The sequence below is a fragment of the Carcharodon carcharias genome, chromosome 20 (genome assembly GCF_017639515.1).
Source record: "Carcharodon carcharias isolate sCarCar2 chromosome 20, sCarCar2.pri, whole genome shotgun sequence".
Taxonomy (NCBI): Eukaryota; Metazoa; Chordata; class Chondrichthyes; order Lamniformes; family Lamnidae; genus Carcharodon; species Carcharodon carcharias.
Genome location: NC_054486.1, coordinates 40,747,834 through 40,772,323, shown reverse-complemented (window position 1 = coordinate 40,772,323; position 24,490 = coordinate 40,747,834). Strand labels below are relative to the sequence as shown.

At 41.0% G+C, this 24,490-nt stretch overlaps 1 protein-coding gene across 4 annotated transcripts in view; it reads left to right on the top strand.

The window, feature by feature from the left end:
* hectd1 (HECT domain containing 1) overlaps nucleotides 1-24,275 on the top strand; it is a 176,947-nt gene extending 152,672 nt beyond the window's left edge. For 3 of the 4 annotated variants that reach the window (XM_041213933.1, XM_041213934.1, XM_041213932.1), the window contains exons 27-42: nucleotides 6,106-6,239; nucleotides 6,456-6,612; nucleotides 7,000-7,222; nucleotides 13,511-13,568; nucleotides 13,800-13,982; nucleotides 14,274-14,487; nucleotides 14,599-14,684; nucleotides 14,977-15,104; nucleotides 15,399-15,600; nucleotides 16,523-16,660; nucleotides 17,642-18,255; nucleotides 20,190-20,268; nucleotides 20,864-20,957; nucleotides 21,525-21,675; nucleotides 22,940-23,084; nucleotides 23,298-24,275. In XM_041213933.1, coding sequence (XP_041069867.1) covers nucleotides 6,106-6,239; nucleotides 6,456-6,612; nucleotides 7,000-7,222; nucleotides 13,511-13,568; nucleotides 13,800-13,982; nucleotides 14,274-14,487; nucleotides 14,599-14,684; nucleotides 14,977-15,104; nucleotides 15,399-15,600; nucleotides 16,523-16,660; nucleotides 17,642-18,255; nucleotides 20,190-20,268; nucleotides 20,864-20,957; nucleotides 21,525-21,675; nucleotides 22,940-23,084; nucleotides 23,298-23,435 — 2,744 coding nt within the window. In that variant the 3' untranslated portion in view covers nucleotides 23,436-24,275. The remainder of the gene's footprint in view (nucleotides 1-6,105; nucleotides 6,240-6,455; nucleotides 6,613-6,999; nucleotides 7,223-13,510; nucleotides 13,569-13,799; nucleotides 13,983-14,273; nucleotides 14,488-14,598; nucleotides 14,685-14,976; nucleotides 15,105-15,398; nucleotides 15,601-16,522; nucleotides 16,661-17,641; nucleotides 18,256-20,189; nucleotides 20,269-20,863; nucleotides 20,958-21,524; nucleotides 21,676-22,939; nucleotides 23,085-23,297) is intronic. The other variant, XM_041213936.1, reaches the window with a different exon arrangement.
* Nucleotides 24,276-24,490: the final 215 nt, after the last annotated feature.

Sequence of the window (24,490 nt, the reverse complement as noted above, 5' to 3'; positions counted from 1 at the left end):
TGGCATGCAAGTAGTGCTGCCTTATAGCTTCACTAGGTTGATGCCTCATTTTTAGGTATGCCTGGTGTTGCTCCTGGCATGCCTTCCTGCACTCTTCTTTGAACCGGGGTTGAACCCCTAGCTTGATGGTAATGGTAAAGTGACGAATATGCCAGCCCATGAGGTTACAGATTGTGTTTGACTACAATTCTGCAGCTGCTGATGGCTCACAATGTCTACAGAATGCCCAGTCTTGACTTTGTAGATCTATTCAAAATCTATCCCATTTAGCATGGTAATAGTGCCACACAATACGATGGAGGATATCCTCAATATGAAGACAGGACTTTGCCTCCACAACGACTGTGCGTTGGACATTCCTACTGATACTGTCATGGACAGATGCATCTGTGGCAGGCAGATTGTTGAGGATGAGTTAAGTATCTTTTTCCCTCTTGTTGGTTCTCTCACCATTTGCTGCAGACCCAATCTAGTAGCTTTGTCCTTTAGGACTCGGCCAGCTCGGTCAGTAATGGTGCTATCACTCTTGGTGATGGACATTGAAGTCCCCCACCCAGAGTACATTTTGTGCCCTTGCCCACCTCAGTGCTTCCTCCAAGTGACGTTCGACATGGAGGAGCACTGGTTCATCAGCTGAGGGAGGGCAGTACATCGTAATCAGCAGGAGGTTTCCTTGCCCATGTTTGACCTGATGCCATGAGACTTCATTGGGTCTGGAGTTGATGTTGAAGATTCCCAGGGCATCTCCCTCCTGACTGTGTACCACTGTGCCACCACCTCTGCTGGGTCTGTCTTGCCAGTGGACCGGATATACCCAGGGATGGTGATGGTTATGTCTGAGACATTATCTGTAGGATATGATTCTGTGAGGATAACTACATCGGGCTGTTGCTTGTCTAGTCTGAGACAGCCCCCAGATGTTAGGAAAGAGGACTTTGTAAGGTCGACAGAGCTGAGTTTACCGTTATCGTTTCCAGTGCCTACGTCAATGCCGGATGGTCCATCTGGTTTCATTCCCTTTGACACTTTGTAGCGGTTTGATTCAACTGAGTGGCTTGCTAGGCCATTTCAGAGGGCATTTAAGAGTCAACCACATTGCTGTGCGTCTGGAGTCACACCGGAAGGGCATTAGTGAACCAGATGAGTTTTGCAGCAATCAACAATGGTTTCATGGTCATCGTTACTAATTCCAGATTTTTATTGAATTCAGCTTCCACCATTGGCCATGGTGGAATTTGAACTTGGGGTCCCCAGAGCATTATAATAAAAATAAAGTACTGCAGATGCTGGAAATCTGAAACAAAAACAAAAATTGCTGGAAAAGCTCAATAGGTCTGACAGTACCTGTGGAGAGAAAGACAGAGTTAATGTTTTGATTCCGTATGACTTTTCTTCAGGAGTAAAGAGAAGTAAAAATGTGGTGAAATATATACTGTTTAAGGGGGGGTGCGGAACAGGTGAAGCTGGATAGAAGGCCAGCGATAGGTGGAGGCAAAGGAGAGATTGCGAAATATGTCATAAACAAAAGATGGAAGGGGTGTTGTTGGTGGTGATACTGGCTAAAGGAGGTGCTAATGGTGACATTAAGAGTCGAAAACTCATGAGCAAGTGACAGGTAGCCCTAGTGGGGTTGGGGTGGGGGGAGGGGACGGTGTGGGAGAAAAGATAAAATAGGCTAAAAGGTGAGAACAAAACAATGAATTGAAATAAATTTTAAAAATAATAGAAACTGGTGGGAAAAAATATATATGGATAAAAATTAAAAAATAAATATTAGAAAAAAGGGGATCAAAAAGATGGAGGAGAGAGTTCATGATCTGAAGTTGTTGAACTCAATGTTAAGTCCGGAAGGCTGTAAAGTACTTAATCGGAAGGTGAGGTGCTGTTTCTCCAGTTTGTGTTGAGCTTCACTGGAACATTGCAGCAGGCCAAGGACAGTCATGTGGGCATGAGAGCAGGGTGGTGGGTTGAAATGGCAAGCGACAGGAAGGTCTGGATCATGCTTGCGGATAGACCGAAGGTGTTCTGCAAAGCGGTCACACAGTCTGCGTTTGATCTCAGGGCATTACCCTGGGTCTCTGGATTACCAGTCTAGTGACAATGCCATGGCACCATCACATCCCCTATAGATGCAAAGTACTCATATAACACCTCAGCCATGCCCCCTGCCTCCATATGAAAATCCCTTTTTTGGTCCCTAATCGGCCCTACTCCTCCTTTTACCATCCTCTTACTATTTACTTATGTGCCAATAGAAGACTTTGGGATTCCCCAGTCTTTTCTCATAATCCCTGTTTGCTTTTCTCATTTGTTTTTTCACCTCCTCTCTGAACCTTCTGTAATCTGCTTGGTTCTCAGTTGTAGTTTCTACCTGACATCTTTCATTAGCAAATTTTTTTTCTTCATAATTTCTATTTCCTATTTCATCCAGGAAGCTCTGGATTTGTTTGCTCTACCTTTACCTTTTGAGGGAATATACCTTGACTGTGCCCAAAGTATTTCTTCTTTGAAGGTAGCCCATTGTTCAGCTACAGTTTAAACCGCCAATCTTTAGTTCTAGTCTATCTGGCCCAGCTCTGTTTTTGGCCCATTGCAGTTGGCTCCCTCCCAGTTAATTATTCTTACTGTAGATTGCAGGTTGTCCTTTTCTACTGTCATCCTAAATGTTATGGTACTGGGCTTGTAACCCCAAGATCAAGAGTTCAAATCTCACAATGGCAAACTATGAAACAATGTAACTCATCTGAATAGGAACAGATGGAAACATGTTTGTACTCAAAAGAGTTACAACGCCTGGAATACTGTGTATGGTTTTGGGGCTTGGCCTAAATAGCCAAGTGGTTTTGGTACTGGGTTTGTAACCCCAAGATCAAGAGTTCAAATCTCACAATGGCAAACTATGAAACAATGTAACTTCATCTGAAACAGATGGAAATGGGTTTGTACTTGAAAGAGTTACAATGATCCTTGTCTCCTCAATGTTCCCCCACTGACACTTGGAAATGAGTTGGGCCAAGTAGATCAAGAACCAGGTTCAACAGTGCATCCTTTCTTGTTGATCTGGACACGCATTGCTGTAGAAAATTCTCCTTAACACACTCTAGAAACTCGTGCCCCTCTCTGTCCTATACGCTGCCACTATCCCAGTCTACATTCAGATAATTAAAATCCCCCATTATAGCTACTCTATAATTTTTGCACCTCTAATTTCCCTGAAGATTTGTTCCCTTACATCCTTCCCACTAGTTGGCGGCCTATAGAATGCACTGAGCAATGTAATTGCACCCTTATTGTTCCTTAGCTCTAGCCAAATTGATTCTGTCCTTGAACCCTCTGGGCCATCCTCTTTCTCCAGCACTGCAATGCTCTCCTTAACCAATACTGTTATCCCTCCTCTTTTGCTTCCTTGAACACTTCTATCCAGGAACATTTAACACCCAGTCCTGCCCTTCCTTGAGCCAGGTCTCTGTTATCATCACAATGTCATATTTCCACATGGCAAACTGCGCCTGTAACTCCCCAATCTTATTTGCTATACTCCGTGCATTCACATACTTACATAGTAACCCTGAGTTAGACTTCGTGGTTTTCTCCCTTACTCCAACTCCACCTGTTAACTTACACTAGTGCTATCTTTGTCTCCCAGTATTTTGTGCACCCTGGTATACCTCTCTAATATTATTCTCTCCTGATTCCCTCATCCCTGCCGAGTTAATTTAAAGCCCTCCCAACAGCACTAGTAAAATGCCCCACAAGGTACTCAGTCCAAGCTCTGTTCAGGTGCAACCTGTCCGGCTTGTACAGGTGCCATCTTCCCCAAAGCCAGTCCAAGTGTCCCAGGAATCTAAAGCCCTCCCTCCTGCACCATCTTTCCAGCCACGCTTTCATCTGCCTTACCCTCCTATTTCTGTACTCACTTGCACGTGGCACAAGGAGTAACCTGGAGATTGCTACTTTTGAGCTCCTGCTTGCTAATTTTTGACCTAGCTCCCTAAATTCTGATCGCAGGACCACATCCCCCTTCCTGCCTAAGTCATTGGTATCAATGTGGACCACAACTTCTAGCTGATCACCCTCCCCCAGAAGAATGTCCGCAGCTGTTAAGTGACATCCTTGACCCTGCACCAGGGAGGCAATATACCATCCTGGAGTCGCATCTACGGCCACAGAAACGCCTGTCTGTTCCCCTAACTAATGAATCTCCAATCACCATTGCTCTTTTCTTCTTCCCTCCTGTACAGCCGAACTGCTCATTGTGCCACAAACTTGGCTGTGACCGCATTCCTCTGAGGAACCAACACCCTCACTAGTATCCAAAATGGAAAACCAATGGTGAGTGGGACCCCAGGGGACTCCTGCACCACCTGCCTGGTTGTCTTGGTCTGTCTAGTGGTCACCCATTCCCTTTCTGACTTTGTGCTCCTAACCTGCGGCGTGACAACTTCTTTGAACATGCTATCCACGTAGCGCTCAGCCTCGTGAATGAGCCACAGTGACTCTAGCCGCTGCTCAAGTTTCTGCAGCTTCATGCATATGTGGTCATCTAGGATACCAGCAGTGTTCACGAGTTCCCACATATTACATGACAAGCATTCCACACGACTGAGCTGCCCTGCCATGTCTTAACTTTACTTCCCTTACGTTAATTTTAATTTACTTGGGTTTATTTATATTACTTTTATTTTACTGGCCCTGATTTAAATTTACTCCCCTATTTTTGGTATTTCTTACTTAAATCCAAGTAGCTACTACTTTAAAAATAATACGCTTTTCTCATGTACAGCTATTTAAAGACACTCCCTAACAACAGTTTCTCATTTTGTTTTTATGGAGGCATTTTCATTGACAAATTATGTGAAATCTTAGCTTTAAAAATCGAGAGTAAATTTTCAGATACAAGTTGTCGCTCCTATTTCCTTTTCCGCTTGCAAGTGCACAGCTAAACTAGAAATAGTTCTTCAAATTCCAGATTGCTCATGGATTTGATTGCACCAATAGCTGCCTTTGAACAGATGTTTTTAGTTAATTGATTAGCTGACCATTATTGTTGATTGAGTTTGGGTAAGTATGGAACTTTGTGGTAAACAGCTTAGGAGCTGAGTGATCAAACTGGATACTTCCTCCAGACAGTTCATTGTGCTGAGATGTAACTCTTTCGAGTACAAACCCGTTTCCATCTGTTTCAGATGAAGTTACATTGTTTCATAGTTTGCCATTGAGAGATTTGAACTCTTGATCTTGGGGTTACAAACCCAGTACCATAACCACTTGGCTATTCAGGCCAAGCTTTAGGAGCTGAGTTGACTGCTGACAGGGAAATAAGATAATTGCACTGCAGTTAGTCACCATCATCAGATCCATGATTTCTACTACCTAGAAGTGCCAGAGGACCAGGTGCATGGGGATACAACTGCCTGTGATTTTGTCTTGGATATACATTGCTGTTCCTGGAAGCTTCGTTGGGTCATAATCCTGGAACTCCATCTGTGGGAATACCTTCATCACAGACTGCAGCGGTTCAAGAAGGTGGCTCACGACCATCTTAAGGGCAATGAGGATTAGGCAATAAATGCTTACCTTGCCAATGATGCCAACGACCCATGAATTAATAAATAAAAAATTTGTGTGCAAATTGTACAAACCACTGATTCAAGCTAACACAATGGCAAGCACTGCCATGTTGTCTTATCATTTTGATAGCATATTTTCTTGATACTACTCAACTTCTTATTTTCCCCCGAGGTACTGAATTCTCTAGGTGACTCTCCTTGACGTCTCTCTTCCCCCATCATCACATGGTTAGCAACAAATTTTAGGAGAGTGTGTGTGTGTAAATGAAAATTGAATTTCTGAAACAGAATAAATTGTGACCCTCACAAGCTACAGAAGGTCAACTAAGATGGACTTGAACCAGACTTGTTACAAATATTTACGGATAGTAAAGTTTGTTAAATTATTCAGCAGTAAGTTTCGGAAATGTTTTGTATAGATTTATCTTGTAGCTGAACATGATTTACTTTAACATTCATTTATAAGATTAATTTTGAATTGACTCTGAAATAAGTCTTTTATTCCAACTGCTGATCTTTATTTTACATTCTGCAGATTTTCTAGACAGCTGCCGTGCTAGTACTTTACTGGCAGAACTTGAAGATGATGAAGATTTGCCTGAACCAGATGAGGAAGATGATGAAAATGAAGATGACAATCAAGAAGATCAGGAGTATGAAGAAGTTATGGTATGCTCTTCTCCTGTAGTTTTAAATGAGTTTTTTTATTTAAAAATACTATTGAGCTTATCTTCACCTTATATGCAGCAGTATGCTGTTTTGCAGAAGTCACAATACAGACATTACTGTGGTAGGGGTCTGGTATTTTGGTCTGATATTCCTTTAAGTTTATAGTCTTATACTTGTAAATACATAAAATTGACTTGATTGAACCTTGGAAAACAGGAAGAAGAGGAATATGAAACGAAAGGAGGGCGCCGTAGAACGTGGGATGATGATTTTGTCCTAAAGCGGCAGTTTTCTGCTTTAGTACCAGCTTTTGATCCACGACCTGGTCGTACAAACGTGCAGCAAACAACTGATTTAGAAATCCCTCCTCCAGGTACTTTAAAATTCACCATTTTGTTCTCATTTGTTCAATAAAGATCCTTTCCTTTTCTGTGACATGATGCATCCTCCCACCACTATTAAGCACACTACGTTTTTGTAGAAACACCTCAATCAGAACTGCTGGAGGAAGTAGAGTGTGCCCCTTCACCACGATTAGCACTTGTCTCTATTTCCTCTGTTTTATACCTCATGTTGTGCCATTCTATTTGCATATCATTGTTATAATAATTGAAGTCTTTCTGTAACAGCAATGTACCTCAGTTTGGCTGTATAGTGATATCACATAGCAGATTTTATATTCGTTTGGTGTGCTCATTTTTGTAATGGTCATATTAAAAAAACGGTATGGGCTTTAATCTTTGAAATATGCTTTTTGTAGGAACACCTCAATCAGAACTGCTGGAGGAAGTAGAGTGTGCCCCTTCACCACGATTAGCACTGACTCTTAAGGTAGCAGGTTTGGGAACATCTCGTGAAGTGGAGTTGCCCCTCTCAAACTACAGAGCTACCATTTTCTGTTATGTGCAGAAACTGTTACAGCTTTCATGTAATGGAAATATAAAATCTGATAAGTTTAGGCGCATATGGGAACCAACATACACGTAAGTAAATGTACCAGGAAATTTTGTATGTTTTGGATTTGTTTGATTAGAAATGTTTCTAAAGTGCATTGCTTACTAATTTATCGAAAAGAAGTTCTTGGCTGCTATTTGAGTTGTTTTAGGTCAAGTAGTAAAGCTTGCCTAAATGCCTCATTAATTAAATTCAACATTTGAACCATATGGACTAATCCTGATCCTTGCCAAGTATAATCCCAGAAACATTGACAGTTAATATGCTAGAATTGCACTTGGTGGGTCCAATAATCTGATTTCAGGCAATTATAGTCTACAATTTCATTTAACAAAGGATGTACCCAAAATGTAATCAATCCATGTGACCTATTATTGATTAATATTGTAGGCCATAAAGAGAATAGTGTTGTAAAAGGCATTTGGTAAATTTCATGTGTACAAATCTTTACATTATATAATGTAAAATAAATCAGTGTATCCTAGATAGCTGCAGCAAATTTCATGTGAACAGGATTTCAACAATTGTAAGGAAAGCTCTTGACTGGCAATCTTGAAAATGAACAAATTAAATTCCTCTGTAGCACTATGAATATTTAACTAATACAATAATCTCACTTCTGGTACTTGTGTCAGTGAGTGGAATGGATTAATATGGTTTCCAAAAATTGCTTGGGCCTGAAATGTGCTTAATTAGATTTCTTAACCTTCTCAAGTAGAGACATTTATACAATGTGCAGAATTTCGCCCTTGGATGGTGGGTGGACAGCCAAACCCCACCACTGAAACGGGGCCTGTCGCCGTTTTGAGTGGGTGGGCCAATTAAGGCCCGCCCAGCTGCCTGCCCGACGGGAAGCACTATGCGCTTCCTGTGCAGGGTGGGGGAGGGAATCCCCAGCTGTCAAAGTGCATTCTTTCGCGCATGCGCGCAAAAGAGAGCACTGCTCCCTGAGGCAAAGTTCTGTCTCAGGGAGATTATTGACAGGTAAGTAAAATCAAAAAATAGAAAAATATTAAAATTATTAACATGTCCCCCTCATGTGACATGAAACCTCATCCCGCCAGTAGATGAAGTTTCATGAATAATCTGGAGCCTGCTGGGGCTCCTGGCCTGCCTGCCAGCCTTAAGGTTGGACGGGCAGGTATTTAATTATCTTAACTAGCCTGTCAATGGCCTCAGTTGGCCATTGACAGGTCAGCGGGCGAACAGCTGATTTCATTGTCCGCCTGCCTTCCTAAAAATTTAAATGGACCTGGATGACGCCGGGGATTCCTCCCGATGTCATCCCATGTCATTTTCCCCTCGGCGAACGGGCCCCATCCCCAAATTGCCAAGGGGAAAATTCTGGCCAATGCTGTATTTTTCTGGAATGTATTTAAGTCTGGAAACTACTATAAAAATGCAGAGGAAATGTCTGCAGCTCAGTGTTATTGATTTGGAGGCCAAGCCACAAGACCCTATTATGCATCGGGAGGGGGAAAATTACCTGGCCACTTTGTCCCAGAAGGCAGTCACTCCCCTTAAGATAGGGTCATCTGATTTGGTCAGTGGTCAGGGACAGGAGCCTGTGACTGCAAGAGAGGCAGGTAAGGGGGTCAATAAGGTGGAAGTGGAGAAGCCTCAGTCCTTAGAATTGTCCAATAGATTCGACGTCAAAGCAGCTTGCATGAATGAGAGGAGAGGCAGCAAGGTGGATGAGCAAACTGCCTGTGGCACTGTGATACAGGAAGCCATTCAAGTGGGTGGAGTAAATAGGAATATTGTGTTAGTAAGGGGTAGTATAATCAGGGGTATAGATACAGTTCTCTGAAGCTGAGAGTGAGAGTCCAGAAGGATATGTTGCCTGCATGGTAAAAAGGTTCAGGACATCTGCCCTGGATTGGAGAGGAACTTGCAGTGGGAAGGGAAGAATCCAGTTGTTGTGGTCCACATGGGTACCAACGAAATAGATAGGACTAGGAAAGAGGAACAGCAAAGCAAATTAACACTTTATTCAAGAAAGGAAGCAGGCAGAAAAGAGGAAAATTATAGGCCAGGTAGCTTAACATCTGTCATAAGGAACTTGCTAGAATCCATTATTAAGGAGGTTATAGGAGGATATTTAGAAAATTATGATGGGATCAGGCAGAGTCAACATGCTTTAGTGAAAGGGAAATTGTGTCTAATTTATTAGAGTTCTTCGAAGAAGTAACAAGCAAGATAACGATGTGGTGTGATTAGATTTTCAAAAGACATTTGATAAGATGCCACATGAAAGTTTACTACATGGTGTGAGGGTATTAGCATGGATAAAGGATTGGTTAACTAAGAGGAAGCAGAGAGCAGGGATAAATGGGCCTTTTTCAGTTTGGCAAGCCGGAACTAGTGGAAAGCTGCTGGGATCAGTGCTGGGGCCTCAACTATATACAATCTGTATCAATGACTTGAATGAAGGGACTGAAAGTGTGGCAGCTAAATTTGCTGATGACATCAAGATAGGTAGGAATGTAAATTGTCAAGAGAAGGAAGCCAGCCAGGTAGGTTACGTGAGCGGACAAAAATTTGGCAGATGGAGTATAATGTGGGAAAATATAAATTTATCCACTTTGGCAGGAAGAATAGAAAAGCAATATACTATTTAAATGAGGAGAGCGATAACTCGGTGGTGCAGAGGGATTTGGGTGCCCTGGTACACAAAAAGTTAGTATGCAGGCACAGCATGTGATTTGGAAGGCAAATGGAATGTTGGTGTTTATTGAAAGAGGAATAGGATATAAAAGTAAGGAAGCTCCAACAACTCATCGACACCAACACCCATCTAGGACCCTCCACCCCTGCCTGTCCCTCCATCCCCACCCCATCTTCCATTCCCAGCCCTGGCCGAATATTCACTATACCCCCTGACCTTCCCCTCTCCGATGTTGAACATTCAGTGCTCAGCAAAGGACTTAGTTTCATACCCTTATGCCCTCATCTCAATGAATTTTGGGCTGGACATGATGCTGAACTCTTCTTCCGCCGTCTTCGTCTCCGTGCTCACTTCTTTGGGCAGGAGTCCTCTCCCCATTCAACGGATCCTTTTACGCACCTCCAATATTCTCCCTCCACCTGGACCCCTCCCTCTGGATTCTTACCTTCTCTTGATTTTTTCATTGAGAACTGTCGGCGCGACATTAATTGTCTCAATTTCTCTGCTCCTCTCACCCATTCTAATCTGTCTCTCTCTGAACTTACTGCACTCTGTTTTCTCAGGTCCAACCCCAACATTGTCATCAAACCCGCTGACAAGTGTGGTGCTGTTGTTGTTTGGCGCACTGACCTCTACCTCGCGGAGGCTGAGCGTCAACTCTCAGACACTTCCTCCTACCTCTCCCTGGACCATGACCCCACCACTGAACATCAAGCCATTGTTTCCAGGACTGTCACTGACCTCACCTCCTCTGGGGATCTTCCTCCCACAGCTTCCAACCTGATAGTCGTCCAACCTCGGACAGCCCACTTCTACCTCCTACCCAAAATCCACAAACAGAACTGTCCCGGTAGACCGATCGTGTCAGCTTGCTCCTGCCCCACAGAACTCATTTCTCGTTATCTTGACTCCCTTCTCTCTCCCCTTGTCCAGTCCCTTCCCACCTACATCCGTGATTCCTCTGACACCTTACGTCACATCAACAATTTCCAGTTCCCTGGCCCCAACCGCTTCCTCTTCACCATGGACGTCCAATCCCTCTACACCTCCATCCCCTACCAGGATGGTCTGAGGGCCCTTAGCTTCTTCCTCGAACAGAGGCCCGAACAATCCCCATCCACCACTACTCTCCTCCGTCTGGCTGAACTTGTTCTCACACTGAACAATTTCTCCTTCAACTCCTCTCACTTCCTCCAAATAAAAGGTGTGGCTATGGGTACCCGCATGGGCCCCAACTATGCCTGTCTCTTTATGGGGTATGTGGAACATTCCTTGTTCCAGTCCTACTCTGGCCCCCTTCCACAACTCTTTCTCCAGTACATCGATGATTACTTCGGTACTGCTTCATAATCTCGTCGGGACTTGGAAAAATTTACTAATTTTGCTTCCAATCTCCACCTCTCCATCATTTTCACATGGTCCATCTCTGACACTTCCCTTCCCTTCCTTGACCTCTCTGTCTCAATCTATGGTGATAGACTGTCCACCAATATCCATTACAAGCCTACCAACTCCCACAGCTACTCACACCCCGCTTCCTATAAGGACTCCATTCCATTCTTTCAGTTCCGTCGCATCTATTCTGATGATGCTACCTTCAAAAGCAGTTCCTCTGACATGTCCTCCTTCCTTAACTGAGGTTTTCCACCCCTGGTCGTTGACAGGGCCCTCAACCATGTCCGGCCCATCTTCCGCGCATCCGCCCTCATGCCTTCTCCTCCCTCCCAGAAATGTGATAGGGTCCCCCTTGTCCTCACTTATCACCCCACCAGCCTCCGCAATCAAAGGATCATCCTCCGCCATTTCGGCCAACTCCAGCATGATGCCACCACCAAACACATCTTCCCTTCAGCCCCCTATCGGCATTCCGTAGGAATCGGTCCCTCTGGGACACCCTGGTCTACTCCTCCATCACCCCCTACTCCTCAACCCCCACCTATGGCACCTCCCCATGCCCATGCAAAGTATGCAACACCTGCCCCTTCACTTCCTCTTCCTCACTGTCCAAGGGCCCAAACACTCCTTTCAAGTGAAGCAGCATTTCACTTCCATTTCCCCCAATTTAGTCTACTGCATTCGTTGCTCCCAATGCGGTCTCCTCTACATTGGAGAGACCAAACGTAAACTGGGCGACCGCTTTGCAGAACACCTGCGGTCTGTCCGCAAGAATGACCCAAACCTCCCTGTCGCTTGCCATTTTAACACGCCACCCTGCTCTCTTGCCCACATGTCTGTCCTTGGCTTGCTGCATTGTTCCAGTGAAGCCCAACGCAAACTGGAGGAACAGCACCATCTTCCAACTAGGCACTTTACAACCTTCCAGACTGAATATTGAATTCAACAACTTTAGGTCTTGAGCTCCCTCCTCCATCCCCACCCCCTTTCTGTTTCTTCCCCCTTCCTTTTGTTTTTTTCCAATAAATTATATAGATTTTTCTTTTCCCACCTATTTCCATTATTTTTAAATCTTGTATGCCGGGCTAGTCTTTCCACCCCACCCCCACTAGAGCTGTACCTTGAGTGCCCTACCATCCATTCTTAATTAACACATTCATTTAGATAATATCACCACCTTCAACGCTTCTTTGTTCTTTGTCTGTGACATCTTTTGATGATCTGCTCCTATCACTGCTTGCCTGTCCCTACAAACCACCCCCCTCCCCCACCTTAAATCAGCTTATATTTCACCCTTTCCTAAGATTCACTCAGTTCTGTTGAAGGGTCATGAGGATTCGAAACATCAACTTTGTTCTTCTCCGCTGATGCTGCCAGACCTGCTGAGTTTTTCCAGGTAATTCTGTTTTTGTTTAAGTTTTATTGCAGCTTAGTGAGACCACAACTGGAGTACTGTGTACAGTTTTGGTTTCCTTATTTGAAATAATTGTATTAGAAGCAGTTCAGAGAAGGTTCACTCGGATCATTGCTGGGATGAAGGGCTTATCTTTAGGTTGGACAGGCTGGGCCAGTTACCATTGGAGTTTAGAAGATTGAGAGGTGATCTTATTGAACACATAAGATCTTGAGGGAACTTGACAGGGTGGATACTTGGAGGCTGTTTCCTCTTGTGGGGGGAGACTAGAACTAGGGAACACAGTTTAAAAATAAGAGGTCTCCCTTTTAAGATGGAGATGAGATGAGGAGAACTTTTTTCTCCTGAGGATCAATAGTCTGAGGAATTCTCTTCCCCAGAAAGCAGTGGAGGCCTGGTCATTGAATTTATTCAAAACTGAGATGGATAGATTTTTGACAGACAAGGGAGTCAAGGGTTATGAGGGGCAGACCAGAAGGTGGAGTTGAGACCACAACCAGATTAGCCATGATCTTATCATGATGGAGCAGGCTCGAAGAGCCAAATTGCCTACTTCTGTTCCCCTTGGCTCCTATGTAGGATGTTAATTCCTATGATAGCCAACAGGTTAATGTTCATTGTTTTTAAATGAGCTAAGTTTAAGGCGTTGGGTGAACTTTAATCTGCCCCTGGTTATTTGCTATATAACCCTGAGAGCTTTTGATGCTGATGGAGTGCCAGAGTGAAGAAATTTTTCACTCATCAGTGCTGAATTTTTCAACTGTAAGCACAAAATGAATGCAGACTAAAAGTTTATATCAGTAACCTGAATATTTGATGGATGCTTACGATTTCTTCCAGGATTATGTACAGAGAGATGAAAGATTCTGATAAAGAAAAAGGGGAAAATGGAAAGATGGTAAGTAATGTTTCTGTTCATGCTGCAATGTTATGTTTTTTTGCCTCTAAGAATAACAGACTAAACTATTACCATGATCAAATTGAAGTACTAACATAATTCTGACAAACAGACTTTTTAAATCCAAAGAGCATGAATAATAGAAAAGTTTAAATTTTTAGTTTTAATGCATGTACAACCTGTAAGACTTTACAATCAGGAAAGACCAACCTTTGGTTCTTCCTGTTGTAGGGCTGCTGGTCTGTAGAGCATGTGGAACAATACCTTGGCACTGATGAATTACCAAAGAATGACTTGATAACCTACCTGCAGAAGAATGCAGATTCAGCTTTCCTGCGGCACTGGAAATTAACCGGCACTAATAAAAGTATTAGGAAAAACAGAAATTGTTCTCAGCTCATAGCTGCATACAAGGTATATTACCGTGCAAAATATTTTTTCTGGATAATATACGTCTGCACCCGTAAAAGCAAAAACAATGCTTATGTTGTAATGTTATTTGCTTGAAATTAACTTAATGTAAAGTTGTAGCTTTAATGCATTCATGTTTTATAAAAATATTTATACTCCTGTACAAGTTCAAATTTGTGCTAATTATGATTTGCAAGTGGCTTTGACTAGAAGTGCATGTAGTTGATTATTTTTTACAAGTATCTTAAGTGAGTTATTGAATGTTTTTCCTTTTTATAAAATAACTTTCTGCAGGAATTTTGTGAGCATGGATCAAAATCATCTGGACTAAACCATGGACCCATTTCATCTTTGCACAGTTGTGAAATTCTTAGTGGAACACGAGAGCAACCACAAGCCAAGGCTGGGAGCGGACAGAATGCTTGCGGTGTGGAAGATGTCTTGCAATTGCTTCGTATTCTTTATATTATTGCTAGTGATCCATACTCCACATGGCGAGGCCATGAAGGTTAGGCCAAATCTTTCTCCTGGAAAGGGAGAGACATAAAAAATATGAATTGAGGTGTTCGATATAACAATTGTTCTTGAGTTCACTATTGGTGGGTTTTTTTTTTGACAGAAGGTGATGGTCAGCTTGAGTTCAACGTTTCACCAGAAGAATTCACAAGCAAAAAAGTCACCACAAAAATCTTACAGCAAATTGAGGTAATTGCTTAAAATTGATCCAAAATACAAATCCTGTATTCATTTTCTTGCAATTCAATTTAGAAAATTGATGCATTACATTGCCATATATAGTTTGCCAAACTCTACGTTAATAGGAGTTAATAGTGCAAATATTGAGATGTTTGCCTGACTAGCTCTGTAATCTTGATGAGAATTTTTTCAATTGCGATATCAATTTAATAGTAATGCAGTTGTGATGTTTTGAATTTTTATTGTCACTTTTTGATATGTTATATATTTTGTTCTGTTTTTTTTCTGGTGTTTATTGCAGGAACCTTTGGCTTTGGCTAGTAGTGCACTGCCAGACTGGTGTGAGCAGCTGACCAGCAAGTGTCCATTCTTGATCCCTTTTGAAACCAGACAATTGTACTTCACCTGTACAGCATTTGGTGCATCAAGGTAAAAGATGGACTAAAGTGATATTTCTTAGCATTCATATTTCTTTTCAATATAAACCATCTTGGTATGGCATAAGGTGCGAGTATGGCCTTTGTATTTGCTTTATCTTTCACCTCAAATTATAAATGTTCAATAGTATGGTATGGCAGAAAAAAATGTTAGCTTATAAGCAAACTCCTTGTTTTTTGTTTCTGCTGACTCAGTTGTGCCTTTGCTGAGGACGATCCCTGCTTTCTACCTGTGTGCTTAACATTGTGTTCTTCATATCTCTGTTCACTACTACATTTATTTTAGGGCAATAGTTTGGCTACAGAATAGACGTGAGGCCACCATGGAACGTACTCGAACAACCACAGCAGTGAGGCGAGATGACCCAGGGGAATTTCGAGTTGGAAGATTAAAACATGAACGGGTCAAGGTTCCTCGTGGTGATACATTAATGGAGTGGGCAGAGAACGTCATGCAAATTCATGCTGATAGAAAATCTGTTCTAGAGGTAAATAGCAAAAAAAAACTTCAAAATCCAATTGGAATAATGCTACGTGACTCTGGTACGTGATTGTGTTTGAGCAAGAGATTTAAAATCTTGCATTTTTCTCAGAATTCACAAAGGACAGTGAATTGAAACATTCCATTTTGTTATGAAGCTGGTTAAGGCAGTGAGTAGCCAAATCATATAGGCTATGCAACTACTAGGGGTTATTAATGATCTTTACTGAATTTGCTGATCTCAGCCAGGGTTGTTGCAATTCGTATGAGCACCTTTTGTAGGGGTAATTGATCAGGGTCCGCTGCTGGTAATTGTTTATATTCCCAGTGGAGGAGAGCGTTTGCAGAAGCTGTTATGTATTTTAAGGCAACGGTATTCACTACATGGGCTGCTTGCCAACCTGCTCGCTCATGTGCTTCTCCTGCTCATTGCCTCCCTTCGCTTGCTGACTGTGTCACTTGGTCGTTGCTTACACCTGCTCACTGTCGCTCACAGTGAGGGCTCAGGAGAGGGAAGCGGCAAAGAGGAGCAAGGGTCAGCAGGCAGGAGGTAAGCGATTAAGAGTTAGCAAGTTATTAAACACAGTAACATTTACAGTTACTAATGTGTTTGTATTTCATAATCTTTTTAGATTTTATGTACCAAGGTATCTTTTTATGAAGAAATAAATCACAAATGAATTGAAGTATTTTTAAAATTCTACTTGCAGCCTGATTAACATTTTCCATTATCCCAATTAGCCTTCATTATTTTTCTAGTGAATACCAGTGTTTTAAGGAGACCAATGGAATGCAAAGATTGACTACTTACAGCTTGAGCACTGGCAAAAAGAGAGCTTCGCTGCTCTTTGTTATTTGCAGAGATAACTTTTTTCCCCAAGTCTTTTGGCATCAATCTCTCTGTCATTGATGTTGATGTATTTTTTCAGGTTGAATTTTTAGGTGAAGAAGGAACTGGTCTTGGTCCAACTTTAGAGTTCTATGCACTCGTAGCAGCAGAATTTCAAAAGAAAGAACTTGGGATTTGGCTGTGTGATGATGATTTTCCGGATGATGAGTCCCGACAGGTACTTAATTTAAAGCAGAAAAATCTGTTTTTGTTTTGATACTGTAAAGAATATATCTTTTTATTTCTGTTGGACTGTGGATTAAAATTACAATGGCTGCAGTTTGAAGGATATGTCTACTGGAACAGTACGAGGGATATATATAATGTTACTGTCCTGAAACAGCGTGTGCCATGAAAGACAGGATGGTGCTGAGGAGGAATCTGGTCTAATGGGCAACTGCCTGGCAACAACATTTTAATTGGCTCCTAACCAGGTGACCAGGGTTTGTATGAGAGCAGTGCAGCAGAATAGCTCCTAGCCTGAAAGGAAAAATATTTTAAACCTCTCCTATGTGTGTAAGATTCCAGTAATTCAGCACTAATAGCTAGCTGGCTTTTTCCCCTCATATCTCTATAACCTACTCTCTCTCTCTCTCTCTCTCTCTCTCTCTCAAAACCCCAAGAAGCAAAAGGGGAAATATACTGTCAGAGACATTGAAAGGCAAGTGCTCAACCAGTGAAATAAAGACTGAAAGTGCTGGAAGACATCAAAACTGTTTTATCCCACCCTTAAAATCCATGTTTTGTGTACCTTATGTGTCTTGTATGTGTGTGCGTAGGGATTTAAGAAGGAAGAGAGTTTAGGTTATAGAGTTAGAAATTAGCAGTTCGTATTTCTTGATTTTGCCACAGGTTAAAGACAATTTGTTCATTAACCGGTTATTTTACTTATTAAGTTTGCAAACCTGGTGCTCATATTCTGTTAACCTAAATTAAACAGTTAGCTGGGTTGATCAAACTTTTTCACATTTGTGGCGGCTCAGGGAGCAGTGGGGCTTGATATTGCAGTGTACCTTCCTCAGTGAGTCGTGACAATACACAGAAATGATAATTATTAAAATTCTGAATTTAGCAAATTGTAACAACACTTTGTTCATAATATGAAGAGTACTGTGATAAAGATTTATCTTACACATGTCATTTTTCTGGTTTTATACAGGTTGACTTGGGTGGTGGACTTAAGCCGCCAGGATATTATGTGCAGCGATCGTGTGGACTTTTTTCTGCTGCTTTCCCACAGGATAGTGAAGAAATGGACAGAATAACCAAGCTTTTCCATTTCCTGGGCATATTCTTAGCCAAATGTGTTCAGGACAACAGACTGGTGGATATTCCAATTTCTAAACCTTTCTTTAAACTCATGTGTATGGGCGACATAAAAAGCAATATGAGTAAACTACTACATGAATATGGGACCCAGGTAGATGGTAACTTACATTATATTGAAAGCCAGTCTGAGGCTTCAACAGAAGAAGGTCATGATTCAATATCTGTTGGGAGCTTTGATGAAGACTCAAAATCAGAGTTTATTCTTGATCCTCCTAAACCTAAACCCCCTGGTTGGTTCCATGGAATTTTGACTTGGGAGGATTTTGAGCTGGTAAATCCACACAGAGCTAGGTTCTTGAAGGAAATCAAGGAACTGTCAGTGAAGAGACGGCAAATATTAAGTAACAGAGCTTTTTCAGAAGATGAGAAAAACACACAACTCCAGGAGCTTACTTTGAAGAATCGATCAGGGTCAGGGCCACCACTCGGCATAGAGGATTTAGGGTATGAATTTCCTTTGTTTATTTGTGTTGTAGTCATTCGGTTGTCTCTGTATATTTTTCGTTCCACTTAACAGTTTGGTATCAGCTAAAAGCTATATTGGTCACGTGTTCTGCTTCATAGATTCTAACTAGGCTTAAAGGTGGAACCTATGCTGGAAAGTTTCAAAATATGCCAGAGGTCTGAAAGTAATTACTGTTGTGACTCCAAAAGTCTTTTTAGCCTGCCTGTATGAATGCAGGTGTCAGCATTAAGATAATGAGTTCATATCTGGATAGAACAGGTTGTGTGCACAGTTGAAGCCTGAAAGAAGCGCAGTGTACACGTTCCCCACAGTTACACTGTCACAATCTCTCCCAATACTGGCTTGTTAAGTGTGAACTAGGATAGGCCTAGAGACCAACAATAGAGGGTGTGGCCTATCAAATGAAAAGAATAACATAATTTTTCAGGAAAGTATGTTTCTTGGTACAGTTGGTGAATGGTGTTACTAAAGAAATGCTGATTTTCAGGCACTGGCTCTTGGGTCAGGATTGTGTTCTTGATTATCAGCACTAAGGTTTTCAAACTTCTCTGGGTCCAAGACTCCAGAACAACTTCATTTTTAAGGTTTGTCTGTGAGTTTCATTGGTGTCTGCAAACTTCAGACACTGCCTTCACATTAGGATCCAGGAGGTACTTGAGGCGCAACACAGTGCAAGTAATTGTCACCGCAAAGTTTTGCCATTCAGCTTTGCATAAGCATCCGTAAACTTCTGTGTTTGTAATTTTGCTTAGCCTGCAGGATTATTGAACTTCATAGTCTGGTGTGTGGATAAAGCACCACATAAAACCCAATCTTAATTAATATTTAAATCTGCTAAATCCAGCAATTATTTGGCAACAAGAAGTAGCTCCTGGAATAATTAAAAGAACCCTTGAAGTCAAACTAAAACTATTGGTACTCCTATGCTCTTAAATGTCCTCAGCATATCAAAGAATCAAGAGCTCACTTTTTCCTTTTGACTTTGATATATTTTGCTTAAGGCTGATTGATTACATACTGTGCAGGTGTTTTGTTCCTCTCTTTTTGGATATACTTCAACCCTGCATATTAAGTTTCCCAAACTTTCCATCAAGATCCTTCCAGGTGGAGTTTTTTTTGTGGACATTGCCATATAGTGATTCACAGTGCCAACCTCTTACAAGAGGTCTGTGTATGAATGTGCATGTGCTTCCCATTTCCCTATTAGTATGCTAAAGTTAAATCACATTTATTTGTCTGAGGAAGTTAAATGAGAACAAAAATGAGGAATACTTCACATGGTAGGTAATCTAACAGTTGTTTGGCTTCATAAATTAAATTTGTGAGCAGGTCATGAATTATAATCAGAGAATTGGTATCAAATGCGATGACCAATATTTATAATTTGTGATTCTAAAAGTACATTTAACACATTTTATGAAGCCATCTTATATTTTCAGTTGCATGCTATAGTTCATTGACACATCATGTTTCTTGGCACAACTGCTTGCATTGAGAGCAATGTGGTTTGGTAGAGGTTTGAAGTAATTCACTTGGTTTTGGGGGTGATGTTGTGAGTTGTTTGTGGGTACCAGTGGTTATGTCTTTTGGGGTCATTGTCCTTTATGGTCAGTGATAGCCCAGTTCTTTTAATACTATTTTCACTTTTGTAAAAAGCCAGTCTTCAGGGAAGTATTTTTTTTCTATTGGCACTGAACTGTTGATGGTATTTGTAGATGCACCAGGTCACTTAACTGGCTGACCCATAAGATGCACACAAGGCAAAAAGTTTGCAGGAAGGGGAATAATAAACAAAATGCCAAAGACAAAGTGAGTTATACTGTGCAAAATATTAAATGCTTCTACTCGAAGTCATTTGAAACCAACTATTAAACATTGTTTCTTTATTTAATTATTTGTCCACATCTTGCAGGCTGAATTTCCAGTTTTGTCCTTCGTCCAAAGTACATGGATTTACAGCTGTTGATTTGAAGCCAAATGGTGATGATGAGGTCAGTGGTAAGATTTTAAGAAATACTTGGGGAAAGAGTTAATTTGTTTTTAACATGGTCTCTGCTCTTTCCCCCTCTCCCATCACCTGAACTGCTTCCAGTATTAACATTTGGGTTGGGTAACATGATAATACATATGATAGGCTAGGGTTTGTGTATTGCTTTGTATCACCTTGTCTTTGACTCAAGAACAAAGAAAAGTAAAGTACAGGAACAGGCCCTTCGGCCCTCCAAGCCTGTGCCGATCATATTGCCTGTCAAACTAAAACATTTTGCACTTCCAGGGTCTGTATCCCTCTATTCCCATCCTATCCATGTATTTGTCAAGCTGCCTCTTAAACACCACTATCGTACCTGCTTCCACTACTGCTCTGGCAGCGAATTCCAGACACTCACTACCCTCTGCATAAAAAACTTGCCCCGCACCTCTCCTCTAAAGTTTTCTCCTCTCACCTTAAATCTATGTCCCCTAGTAATTGACTCTTCCATCCTTGGTAAGAAAGGAATGTGTGCCAAAGCAGTTGGAATGGAACATCATTGTTTGCCTTTTTAGTTTTGGTTTGTTTTGGATTCATTTATCATGTTATTGTTTTAGATGGTAACGATAGACAATGCAGAAGAATATGTAGAATTGATGTTTGACTTCTGTATGCACACTGGAATACAAAAACAGATGGATGCTTTCCGAGGTAACGTCCTTTGTTAACCCTAAATTTACTAAAATCGAGGACCAGATCACATTGTTAAAAATCTGCTTAAGTGCTTAATTACTAGATGTCTTTCTGTGGCAGATTCAATTGGTAATTAATGAGCAAATCCAGTAAGCTTTTAAGACTAACATAGAGGGCAAGATGGCATTTGTGCAAAGCAAATGATGAAGCAATGTAAATTCAGAAGCGCCTGGATGTTACATGCATAATATATAGTTTTATATAACTGTTAAAGACAGAACACTGAGGTGGAAAAGAAAGTTGAGGATTTGAACAAAAATATGGTTATGGATCAGTATATTAGTATCAGGTCAGTATCCGATCCTGCCATTATTGAGCAAGTGAAATTGTGCAAAAGTAGATCAGAATGCTCTTTGCAAGGCTAGCAAAAATTGTAACAGATATCAAAAAGTTAAGCAAGGGCAGTTATAAATTGAAAGACTCAATTAGAAAATGTAGAGATTTTATGAGAGAGTTATTTATCATTTCCTCTTCCGTTTTCCCTCTACCCACCACTGCACCAACCCCCACCTCCACCATTTCCAGATGGATTCAACCGCGTTTTTCCTTTGGAAAAGCTGAGTTCGTTCAGCCATGAAGAAGTTCAAATGATCCTTTGTGGAAACCAGTCACCGTCTTGGACTGCAGAGGATATCATTAACTATACAGAACCCAAATTGGGCTATACCCGTGATAGGTATTAACATTCTGTACTACCAAAGGACAATTCTGTGTATTCATATTGATACATGTGTTATTAAAAATGCTAACTTACTATTTCCTCAAAAGCTATGAACAGGGTAGTTGTTTACGATACAGATTTGAACAAAGGATACATATGTGTTTGTTGGATACCACATTCAAAGATTGTGTCAAATGAACCACTGTCATTTTTTAAATGCCACTTTCAAAGTATTCGTAAATGTCCTTATGCAATGTTCTGCATTGTGCACGTGCAGGGAATGCAGTAGTCAGAGTCGTTATGGCACAGAAGGAGGCCATTTAGCCCTTTGAGTTTGTGCCAGCTGCGAAGAATAGTCCAGTTAATCCCATTCCCCCGCTCTACCCCAGAGCCCTGCATGGTTATTTCCCTCAAGTTCCTATCCAATTTCCTTTTGAAATCTTCTCTACTTTCACTGCCTTCATAGGCAGAGAGTCATTATCACTCACTGCATAAATGAATTCTTCCTCACATTCCCCCTGCATATTGTGCACAAATCTATAAAACTGTGTCCACTTTTACCATCATTAATGAGAACAACTATTTTTAAACCTGTCTTAATTTTGTACACCTCCATCAAATTTTCCCTCAACCTCCTTTACTCCAAAATGAACAGCTTGAACAGTATGTTGTGTCCGTTTATGACGAGAAATTTGCTTCTGCAAAATGTTATCTTGCAAGTTAAACAATGCAGTCCAAAATGCAAATTAAAGCAATTCATGTTTGCCCCCCGCTGCCCCCCAAATCAGATCTCTGTCATACAACGTGCACGTCTAAAAGGGTGAGAAAGTGATACATTTCAAGACTCCAAGGCTGACATGGCCCAGTAAAAGGTTTTTGACACTATTCTAGGTAATAATCCTTAAGATTTCCTCCACAAATTTTCAGAGACCCATAGATGACATTGGTAGAGTGTTAGTTGGCACCCATGATTCTCAATCTCAGCAGTGTTTCACCATCGACTCGGGATTGTTTGGGTTTATAATGTACAAAAGCTTGAGCCAGTTTTACAAGCAGTGTTTCATTGAACATGTGGCCAAGAGGATTTTATATTAAATTTTCCCTTTCCTTTAGGTTGTGGCTTCTCATGCTGTTTCTTTTTTTTATCACAAACAAAAATACCTTTTTTATATGTTGACTTCTGCATGACTTGGTGTAATTCATATTATTTGCTCAACATAGAAAAATGAGCCATGTCCAATATCTCTTAATAAATCCTATTTTCACTCTTTTTGCTCAGTCCGGGATTCATTCGATTTATAAAAGTTCTTTGTGGGATGTCGTCAGATGAAAGGAAGGCATTTCTGCAGTTCACCACAGGATGCTCCACTCTCCCACCAGGTGGTTTAGCTAACCTTCATCCACGGCTCACCATTGTACGCAAGGTATGTAATCTAAACTACATCGAAAGATTTGTTCATGTTAAGAACTGCCAAAACCTTTAGTAAAATTTCTCCTCTTAGATAAATGTTAATTGCATAAATCTGTTCTGGAATAAAGAGATCTAGGTTGTAAGTTCTATGAGATTGGTTACTACTAAACATGATGATGAATTAACTTACCCAAGGAATACATTTCAATATATTTCTTCTTGTTAGGTTGATGCAACAGATGCAAGTTATCCATCAGTAAACACGTGTGTGCACTACCTTAAATTGCCTGAATATTCCTCTGAAGAAATTATGAGAGAACGCTTGCTAGCTGCTACAATGGAGAAAGGTTTTCATCTTAATTGAGCTAATGGACATTGATGGATAGTGAATGGGACACTGAATCTGAAACTAGAACTCTTGTGTTTGTGTGAAAAATGTTGATCTCCAGCTGTGTTCTTATACAGCTTGCCTTTTTTTTTGAGGCTTTAAAGAAAAAGCAAAATGAATAAATGTCAGCTGCTAAAGTTTTGGCAGGAATAAACTTCTCCTGTTAATAACAAGGCCAGCAAATATAATGACACAGAGCACTGTGTGCTGCTTCAAGGGCTTATGAGATTGGAAGCTGGGACAGTCCTGTAAATGTTCCTAAGAGCAGTTTTTGTCATGTTTTCAGTGTTTAATTTCTGACAATGCGTTGTGTTCTATTTAGTTTATTATGTACAGCAATTGGTACCTGGGTTCACTACGAATGCCACTTTTTGACGACCTGTGCTGGCCTAATGCTATCGGTCAAGAACCTGCTTGTGTAGAATTGTAATGTATAGAGAGTGAGTGGGCATTTCTTCCAACAGCATTTCCTGTTTACTAGTGCCTGCACTGTTTGTGTATTAAAATATTACTTGCTCTCATTTTAGTATACAATCATGAATAAGCTTTTTTTCCCTTGTTTGTTCGGTGTGCGTATGTTTTCATTCTTTAATGTCCTGCTCTGAAGATCAAATCCTTGAGTGCATTTGTGCAATTTTACAGTAAAGCTAGAAACACTGGTTCTAGGTGCAAGGCACATATTAAAGCAAGCTAAGCTTTTCCCTGTATTTCTTTGTATATTATAAACATTTATTTAACTTGAGTTGCAGTTTCAAGTCTCACAAACTATTTTCAAATGTGTATGCTTAAAATAATCATTAAAATATTTGCAAAGTATTTGAGTGAATAGCCTTTTTTGTATTTGGTTGAGCATTTGTAATTTAGTGATTTTTTTGTGGGCGGGAAGGAAAACTTTTATTTTTGCTTAAGCTAAATCTGTATAAACAAAACTAAAAGAAAATGAAATTGCCTTTATATCTTTCCTTTCACATTCTCAGGGTACCCTAAACTGCTTCACAGTCAAAGAATTACTCGTGAATCATTCACTTAAT